The sequence below is a fragment of the Leptonychotes weddellii genome, chromosome 13 (genome assembly GCF_054177405.1).
Source record: "Leptonychotes weddellii isolate Sample4059 chromosome 13, ASM5417740v2, whole genome shotgun sequence".
NCBI lineage: Eukaryota > Metazoa > Chordata > Mammalia > Carnivora > Phocidae > Leptonychotes > Leptonychotes weddellii.
In genome coordinates, this window is record NC_138381.1 from 67,297,394 (window position 1) to 67,307,308 (window position 9,915).

The following is a 9,915-nucleotide window of genomic DNA, read 5'->3' on the forward strand; positions in this document are numbered from 1 at the left end:
TTTTAAGATTGCTGGTGGACTGGGTTAGCCAAGAGGAAGACAGCTTTAAGAGTTCTCTGCCTTAAGAAGAGGTGTCAGATTTCTGATTAAGATGTGAAAGCTTGAAGAATGTTGCAGTACACACCATTTCTGAGCTCATAGTGTAGTTTAGGAATGAAGATCCTTGGAGTAACAATGGAGGAAGATCCTAAATTGCAAAGATTTGCTGTTGCCAGCTTTCAGCCCAAATTAAGCAAGCCAACCTGTATTATCATTAAACTGCCAAAATGCTGCATTTAGTTAAATGGGAGAAGTTTGTTTTATTTGCCTTGTGTACCTATCCTGCCTGTAATGTTTGTAATCATGAAGATGGAATAAATTGTAACATTTAGTTTCATTATTTGCCCCTGGAGAACTCAGTGCACTTTACAGAACAAGTATTACACTGTAACCCCACATATCCCATATGTACACTGGGGAAAGTTTTGTTTTATAATTTAAAGGTGAAGAAAAAGTGAAAATTTATCTAAGGTAAATAGTGTGCTAAAACTAGAAACCTCACTGATTTCTAAAGTTTATTCCCACAGTAAGCTACACAAATAACTTAATATGCTTCTATACCTGCAAAAAAATGTCAGGATCAGGTGAGCACTTACACACTTTGGAATGTCACGTAGTCACCAAATTGCATGTCTTGAGTAATTTGGTTCAATTATATATACCCAATATAGTAAGAAACAATTTACAGAAGATGGAAATTGTATTAGCCTCTCTCCAATTTACCAGTGACCACTTCATATTTAACATGACCAGTCCTTAATGTCATTTCAATACATTCTACATTACATTTTGACTGGTTACGGTCCATTCTATACATGGATTAAAAGTTGGATACTTGAAATCCAGCTGAGGGAGGCCAGGCAGCAAGCCAAAGTAAAGTACATCTGTCCTGAACTCAGACTGACCACAAGTACAATGGTTCTTTGGGGACTTGGAAGTACAAGCACAGACTGCGGTTAGATCACAAAATGGAAAAGGGAGCAGGGATCCTTTTCTCCCTTACTGTAAAAGGCTTTTATACCCTGTGTGTCCATATGCCTCACCTTTGCAGTACCAGTTTACTGTATGTTACTATGCAATACCTAAACCTGGTAGCTTCTTGAATCTTACTACAAAACTGTCTGGTTGAGCCTTGAGAATAAAACCACTCCAAGCCAACCATGTTCTTTCATTGTAACTGCTACTGAGGGAATAATTTCTTCTGATTGTTCTTTATTTTTTTTAAGAGAGGGAGAGAAGAGAACCTTAGGCAGGCTCCACACAGTGTGGAGCCCGATGCAGGGCTCGATCTCACAATCCTGAGATCATGACCTGAGCTGCAATCAAGAGTCAGACACTTAACCAACTGAGCCACCCAGGTGCCCAATTGTTCTTCATTCTATTTTGACTTCATCCTGCCCATAAAGTGATTCCAACTATCTCAGCTACTTCAAAGATTTTAAATTTTGAAGAGAAATTAAATGCTCTGTAAGGGTGACTTTGTTACTCTTACTATTGTTTCTCCCTAACTCTTAATGCTACAGGAAGGTTTTAATTCCAGAAACAAATAAAGCTAATTGCTATATGCAGAAATGTGTCATACTGCCTTTATTTCTCCAAAACTTTCTGACCCTTCTAACCTTCATGGTGCTGAGAGATGACAAGGTGAGAACTTGACACTTTGGAGCCAATTACCTGACCACAGGGAATACTCTTCAGCAAATGCTGGTGGAATGGGACAAGAGAAAGCACTTCTTCTGGAGAGTCAAAGATACCTCTTTCAGATGTAAATTGCAGGTATTCTACTCAATATCTTTACCACCCAAAGTCTGTCAGGACCCAATCTTGATACTTAAATTAGCTCCATTTATGGTCCCTTTGCTTTACCCACTCCAGGCATAAGAAACCAAGGACAAGCCTATTATAAACACTGTTATCCAGAGGCCTGTACAAGGCAGCCATAAACCTTCATTATAGAAACGAAAATAACAATGCTGATTTTGGAGGGAAAAACACCAAAGAATGCAACTCTCAGATCATAGACCAATCTAAGTTATTTATTTAAGCCATCTCCTGCCGTAAGCAAAGGGATGGAAGATCAGTATACTGGTCATCATTTGATACAAGTAAAGAAGGTGAGCTTAAGGTCCCATAGATTTTTCTGGTCCGTGTGCAGAGTCCTGGTCCAAACCAGTGCTGTGGTCCCCACTGGGTGGTGGTCCAGGTTCTCTCTATTCATCTTCATAGCCGGTTGGAAGTGGATTCATGTGAGAGTTATGGAATAGAGTATGATTACCATCTCCCCAGGGAAAGGGCTGTGGAGTGAAGATGTCAGTTAGGCAATTCCAGAAGAGAATTCAGAAACAGCACTGCCATGAACTGCTTCAGACAAAGGGTGACAGACCATACATAAAAACAAAATGGTAATTAGTCCTTTAACTACTGGCGTATTTCAGCCTTCCCATAATTTAAAGGAGCTCTTTTAACTTGCAGGAGAGCCTTTAAAGTAGGCAGTAGGAAAAGCAAGCTCAAGTTCATTATTCATAAGCCTCTCCCTGGCAACTAGTCTATGAGGGCAGTGTTTATGAAAGTGTAATCCTCACATCATCTGTATCAGAATGGTAGAGGTGGGTAAATGAGAGAAGATGCTTATTTAAATGCAGACTTTGGGCTTCATTCCAGATCTAAAACAAACCTCTGGATTGGAAACCAACCTACCCTCCTCAATTTTTTGCATGCTGCCTTTGAAAAACATTGCTCTAGGGCAGTGGTTTCCAAACCTGGATGATTTTGCCCAAGACATTGGGCAATATCTGGAGACATCTGGGAGAGGACATCTAGTGGGTAGAGGTCAAGGATGCTGTTAAATATCCTAGGACTCATAGGACAGCCCCTTGCCCCAACAAGAACTATCCAACCCCAAATGTCAATAGTATTGAGGTTGAAAACCATGGTATATGGCTTTTACATCTTTGTACAAGGGCAGGAATGGGGCTCAGACTCAAAAATTATTTCTGAATCTAAGACTCTAGCTTAAGTTTCTATAAGGCCAGTCCTATCTTGGCTAAGTGATATAATAGTTATTAAAGAGCCAGCAGGGCCTCTTGTTAAGAATACTTGCAATGTAAAACAAATGATTACATCTACATCAATAGCAAAGGATAAAACAGTTGAGAAAATAACCAGCAGAGGTAGGAATAAGAGAAGCTGTTAGTCTCTTCATCATGCAGCTAGTACCTGCCAGATGCCCAGGTCCTAGAAGTGCGAACCACCTTCCGATTTTGCCACTCTAAGGGAGATTCCCAAACCTCCAAGTCTCATACAACGGACAACTGTTTCAGAACAGTATCAGAAGGCAGAGGTGGGATGGATCAGGAAAAAAAGGAAAACTGAAGGGCACTTATTGTATGACCTTGAAAAAGAAAACAAATGTGACCCCCCCAAGTCTGTTACATTTCCATAAAACCGGAGAAAATAAAAATCTGTAAGAATTAAATGACAAATTCTACACGATTTTAGAGAATGAAGAACTCAGACTAGGCATCTGTAATAAAAGGAGAACGGATGCTCGAAGAGCCTACAAAGGCCTACCTTGGACCTGATGCGGAGATGGGGGTAAGCGACGAACTCGGGTCTCTCGTGCTCTCCATGACGCGACTTCAGGAAGACATTCAGCATGCTCACACCCACACCAGGGAGCGCTACGAAGTAGGTGAGAGCCTTCCACATGCGAGCTGCAAAGGAGGCGAGACCGCTCAGGCCTGGTGTGGGGACCCCGCCCGGGTCTCACCCCCCAACCCCAAGTCCTCAAGCCAAGGTCACATTCCTGCTCCGCCTCGCTCGAGTGGGGCTGAGGCCCGCCCCGCCAACCGCAGCTCCAGTACCTGAGCCCTCCTCGCCGTGGGCGCCACTCGACATAGAACGCCCCAGCTGTGCCCCGGAACGACCTAGCAGCCCAGACAGACGGGACACAGACACCGCCGCCGCCGCCGCCATTTTCGACCTGGACAACCTCAGCGCCGGAAGCGGAAGTAGGAAAATGGGCTGGGGGCGGGACCACAACCTCAAAAGCAAGCTCCTATTGGGCGGAGCCTTCCCACTTGTCTTAACGCGATGAGCCTGCGTACTCTGCTCTTGGCCGTCGGAGTCTAGTTAAAATCCCCAGAGCCACAGATCTTGAAGGAGCATGCGCTCTGCACCTCCCGTGTGCACGCCCCTCTCCCTACAGTCCGCACCTTGGTGAGGCTCGGCGAGGCTAAGCGCGAAAGAGAGGTTTATGGAGGGCACGCTGGCGTCCGGAAGCGCTGTCTTCGTTGGAGTGCGCGGACAGCAACTGGAGGTTCTGAGCTCAGAACACCTCATCTGAAATGCCATTCCTGTTCCTCCCCGTTCTGTGACGTCACTTTTCTTTGCACGTGACATAATCGTCGTCATCATTATGTCTGTCTCCCCTACTAGAATATAAACTCTATGATGCCAGAGTTTTCCAGGGTACCATTGCCAGAGCCTGGAATTGTCCCTGGCACGTAGCAGGTACTCAGTACAAATGAATGAGTGAGTGAATGAATGAGTAGCAACGGGAACCAGAAGGAGGCCCGGAATTGGTGCCAGAAGATCTGGATTTTAATCCTGCCTCAACATCCTTAACTTTTGGCTTTTTCCGTCACGTTAGCCTTCTCTCCATTAAAATTCTGTAAACAAAAATTAGCATGTTTTGTCTCTTCAATCTCCTTCCCCCAGTTCTTCCTTTTTCTTCCTTCTACTCATCTAAAAACAGTTTTAAAAATAAAAATTAGGGGCGCCTGGGTGGCTCAGCCGGTTAAGCATATGCCTCCAGCGCAGGTCATAATCCCAGCTTCCTGGTATCCAGCCCCGCCATCAGACTTCCTGCTCAGGAGGGAGTCTGCTTCTCCCTCTCTCTCTGCCCCTCCCTCTTGCTTGTGCTCTGTCTCGAATAAGTAAGTAAAATCTTATAAAATTTTTTAAAAATTAAAATAATAATAATAGAGGGGAAGGCAATGTGAAGACTGAGACAGAGATTGGAGTGATATGGTCACAAGACAAAGAAGCTAGAAGAGACATGGGATGGGTTTCTCCCTAGAGACCATTCGCACAGAGCATGGCCCTACTAACGCCTTGATTTTGGATTTCTAGCCTCCAGAACTGTAAGAGAATAAATTTGGGTTTTTTTAGGCCAAAAAAAAAAAAGGTTCATAAGAGAAGATGAAAGGAAACTTTTGGATCATAGGTCCTTTTGAGAATATAATGAAAGCTATGAACCCCTTCCCCCTAAAATGCACCTGCTCCTAAGCACACAATGTTGGGGGAAGAAGGTACCATAAAGTATATCCAGAGACCCCCTAAGAGTCCTTGTGCCCCAGGTTAAAAACCCCTGTGTAGGGGAACAAATAGGGACACTGTTGTGGGAAGACTGGATTCACATTTTGTTTCCATCCCTTACACCCTGTGTGACCTTGGGCAAATACGATACAATAAGGCTATGCAGTTTCATGAAGACAAAACTTTAGGATTGTGTTACTAGAGCATCACAATCTGATCTCGCATTAGATCTTTCTCTCTCTGAGTAGTCAGGGTTTTTACATATTATGGTACACCGTATGATACATCAGGATCATCAAATCCCTCGGCATCCTCAAACACAGCCAAAGGGCCACACTATGAGGCTCATAGTGTGGCCATAGAAAGGGTCCATGCTCAAGGATCAGGATATCCTGGGTTCAATTCTTTGGTCTGCCACCAGCTGTTTCCTCTTCTCTAAAATGGTAATGGAATACCCATTTATTCATCCTTTATGCAATAAATATCAGAACCCAGCTCCACCTTCAGATTTTACTCAGCCTCCATCTGTAATAATGAGATTTCATTTAATAAATATTAACCAAGGTGCCCGCTATGTGCCAGGCATGTGCGGTAGCGCACATCAGGTGTAAGAGCTCTCTCATGTAACCTACATTCTAGTGTTGGAGAAAGGATTAAATGAAAAAATGTCTGAAATATATTAAAAATTCAACAAATATTCATTTTCCCATAGGGCTTTTGTACACTTTGCAGGGTGGTACTAAGTAAAGATTCTATCATGTGCTTGGCTCACAGCACCCATACTTAGGCAGGATGCTTATGATGTTATTGTCAGGTGTGCTCACCATTTCCAAAGCCTTGGGTGACTGAGTTTGGACAGCCCATTAAACCAAAATCAACATGGGCGCCTGGGTGGCTCAGTCGTTAAGCGTCTGCCTTCGGCTCAGGTCATGATCCCGGGGTCCTGGGATCGAGTCCCGCATCGGGCTCCCTGCTCCGCGGGAAGCCTGCTTCTCCCTCTCCCACTCCCCCTGCTTGTGTTCCTGCTCTCGCTATCTCTCTCTCTGTCAAATAAATAAATAAAATCTTTAAAAAAAAAAACAAAATCAACAATACAAAGAATAGCTAATATTTATTGGGCATTTATTTTGTGCCCATATCCATGGTAAGCACTTTACACAAATTGTCTTCCCCACCTCACTAAATGACTACGCCATTCCTCAAGTTAAACACTTTGGAGTCATCTTTGACTCTACTCTCTCTCTCTCCCTTCTTCTCTCTCTCTCACACACACACACACACACTTTATATCCAATCCATCAACAAATCCTGCTAGCTCTTCCTTCAGGCACATCCAGAATCTGACCATTTCCTACTGCCCACTGCTACCAATTTGATCAAAGGTGTTCTCATGTCTCACCTGGACAACTGGAACAGTCTCCTGACTGGTCTTCCTGCTACCTGGTCCCCCTACTGTCCATTCTCTAAATGGCAGTCAGAAGGATCCTTTAAAATCTGTCAAATCATCTTCCTCCTTGGCTCAAAATCCTCCCATGGCTCCCATCTCACTCAGAGTAAATACCAAACTCCTTAGAGTAGGCTACCGAGTTCTCCACCCCCTTCCCCTAGCCACCTCTCTCACATCATTTCTCCTTGCCCCCTTGCCCATTTCACTCCAGCTACATTGTCCTTCTTGCCTTTCCTTGGATGAGCCACCCATGCTCCTGCCTGTTGCACATGCTCATTTCTCTGCCTGGGAGAGTTTTCTCCCAGATGGCCCCATGAATTGCTTCCTCATTTCACTCAGGGGTCGGCTCAGAAGTCCTCTTATCAGAAAGGCCTTCCCAGACCACCCAGAAGTGAAATAACTCCTCCCCACCCTGACACTCTGTCCTCCTTACTGTGCCTTATCTATCTTCATGGCACTTACCACCATCTGCTGGATTAAATATTTATTGGTTTATTGTCTGCTTTCCTTCACCAAACACCAGGGGGCACGGACTATGTTTTGTTCACCAGTATGACCCCCCGCACTTGGCACATGATAGGCACTCACTGAATATACATTAATCCCAACCAAGATCCCGTGAATCAGATACTATTCTACCCACTTTTCATATAAGGAAACTGAGACTCTGGGAGGTGTAGGAAATTGCCCAAAGTCAGAAATCTTTAGACAAGTGCTTTAGACCCAGGCAGTGTGGAACTCAAGCTAGTTCTTTTAACCTCAAATCCATACAGGCTTTGCTTTAGGTAGAATAATATCAAGCCCAAGAGGTCACCCTGTCACATTCATGCTGATCTGAGGCTCTGAAAAGAAAAGGAATAGCTATTTGATTTCTGACATCAGTGGGTTTGGAAAGAAAAATATTTCAAGTCGTGGGGTCCTTGAAAATGGACAGAACCATCAGATGTATCCTCAGGGTACTGAACTGGCAGTTCCCAGCTTGCGCTGCCTCTCAGAGTGACCCCCCAGGGCACCAGGCCTCTCTGTGCAGGGAGCCTCCCCAAGGCCATGGCCAGCCAGGCCTGGATTTGACGTCATCCTCTCTGGCAGCTGGTGATGTTTATGCTCATGCTGAAGCCACTAAGGTCTCTGATGCTCTATTTCCTTGAAACAGGGAGCTGGCAGGTGGACATCCCAATACCAGGGGCAGCTGATGAGGGGAGGCATTGTAAGACTGGGGGAGGCTGCCTAGCCAAGGACAGGGCTTGCTTAGGGGAAAGCTTATCTGGGGGTATCCTGCCTGCTATTCCTAATGTGGCTTTTCCTAATAAGAGCACCTCCAGTTCCTGGGCCAATAAATATTTGTCTGCTAACAGACTAATCCTAGAAGGCACTGAAACCTTTTTCCAAAGCACACTGCAGGGGAAGCCAGGGTGTTATGACCACCACCTCCATCTTCTGAATAACTTGTCTGAGCTGTTCAGCATCATTAGTTCCTTTAATTAGGGTCTCAACTGTGTCCCTGGACTGGGGTGACAGAAGTGACCCTCATAGAACACCCAGTCTAGAGGGAGAGACTGACAGGTAAACAGTTATTACAACCAGTGTGATGGGTTCTACAATGGGAGGCAGTGCAGCATGCACTTTGTTGTCAAGTTCAAGTCCCAGGTGAGCTACTTACCTATGTAATCAAGGGGAAGTCAAGTTACCTCTTAGATTCTCCACCTGTGAATTAGAGTCATTACAAGGACTTAACAGAATAAAAGTTATTAGCTGACATTTATTAAGCACTTACCATTAGGTTGCCTGGGTGGCTCAGTCGGTTAAGAGTCTGCCTTCGGCTCAGGTCCTGGGATCGAGCCCCGCATCAGGCTCCTTGCTCAACGGGGAGCCTACTTCTCCCTCTCCCACTCCCCCTGCTTGTGCTCTCTCTCTCTCTCCCTGTGTCAGATAAATAAATAAAATCTTAAAAAATATTTTTAGGGGCGCCTGGGTGGCTCAGTTGGTTAAGCGGCTGCCTTCGGCTCAGGTCATGATCCTGGAGTCCCAGGATCGAGTCCCGCATCGGGCTCCCTGCTCGGCAGGGAGTCTGCTTCTCCCTCTGACCCTCCTCCCTCTCATGCTCTCTGTCTCTCATTCTCTCTCTCTCAAATAAATAAATAAAATCTTTAAAAAAAATATTTTTAAAAAACCACTTACCATGTCCTGGGTCCTTCACAGGTACAACAGTCCTATGAGATAGGTGCTATTCTTTTTTTTTTTTTTTAAAGATTTTTTATTTATTTATTTGACAGAGAGAGACATAGCGAGAGCAGGAACACAAGCAGGGGGAGTGGGAGAGGGAGAAGCAGGCTTCCCGCAGAGCAGGGAGCCCGATGTGGGACTCGATCCCAGGACCCTGGGATCATGACCTGAGCCGAAGGCAGACGCTTAATGACTGAGCCACCCAGGCGCCCCAATAGGTGCTATCCTTATCCCCATTTTACAGATGAGGAATCTGAGGTACAAAGGGAGGTAAAGCCATTTGCCTAAGTTTTACAGCCCTTCAAGTGATTGAGCCAGGATTCTAATCCAGAAAGTCTGGTCTTAAAGCTTGCACGTTTAATTACTGTGTGATACTGCTTCAATAACTCAAGTAACCTTAGCACAAAGTGAATGCTCAAAAATTGTTAACTATTATTATTGCCATGATTAGGAGAAGGGGTATAGGGTCATGGAAGCAGAGCAGAAGGGCCTGGATTATAGTGGGGCAATCTGGGAAGTCTTTCTGTAGGAGGTGACATCTAAGTCATGGCTCCTTCCCAAATAAATATGAATGAGTCAGGGACAAATCTGGATTGGGAGGGAGATAAGAAGAGTTTTCCAGGCAGACATGACCACAGAGAAAAGATAAGGGTACTGTATCTGGAATTCCAAACAGTGCCTTAAAGCTGGAGGTGTGAAGGCAGGGAGGGAGCAAGAACTTAAAGGGTCCTGCAGGTCGTGCTGAGTTAAGATTTTATCTGAAGGGTACTGAGAAGGCTTGGTTTTAAGCTAGGAGAGAGATGATCATCAGCCTTGCAATTTACAAAGATCCCTGACTGTAATGCACCTGGAGGTTTGCACAGGGGGCTGGCTGTGAAAGTTAGGGC

The 9,915-nt window shown here is 44.9% G+C and overlaps 1 protein-coding gene across 1 annotated transcript; it reads right to left on the reverse strand.

The window, feature by feature from the left end:
* Nucleotides 1–2,054: 2,054 nt before the first annotated feature.
* Nucleotides 2,055–4,064, reverse strand: COX6A1 (cytochrome c oxidase subunit 6A1). The gene is made up of 3 exons (XM_006745309.3): nt 3,903–4,064; nt 3,610–3,752; nt 2,055–2,333 (listed from the first exon to the last, which is right to left on the reverse strand). The coding sequence occupies exons 1-3, from the start codon at nt 4,012–4,014 to the stop codon at nt 2,250–2,252; spliced, it is 339 nt and encodes a 112-aa protein (XP_006745372.1). The 5' UTR covers nt 4,015–4,064; the 3' UTR covers nt 2,055–2,249.
* Nucleotides 4,065–9,915: the final 5,851 nt, after the last annotated feature.

Bases quoted from the DNA above. Each gene is read 5' to 3' on its own strand.
- COX6A1 (XM_006745309.3), bottom strand. From the start codon at position 4,014: ATGGCGGCGGCGGCGGCGGTGTCTGTGTCCCGTCTGTCTGGGCTGCTA. The intron at 3,753-3,902 runs GTACTGGAGCTG...CCTCCTTTGCAG, and splicing joins CCACGGCGAGGAGGGCTCAG to CTCGCATGTGGAAGGCTCTC. The intron at 2,334-3,609 runs GTAGGCCTTTGT...TTCACTCCACAG, and splicing joins ATCTCCGCATCAGGTCCAAG to CCCTTTCCCTGGGGAGATGG.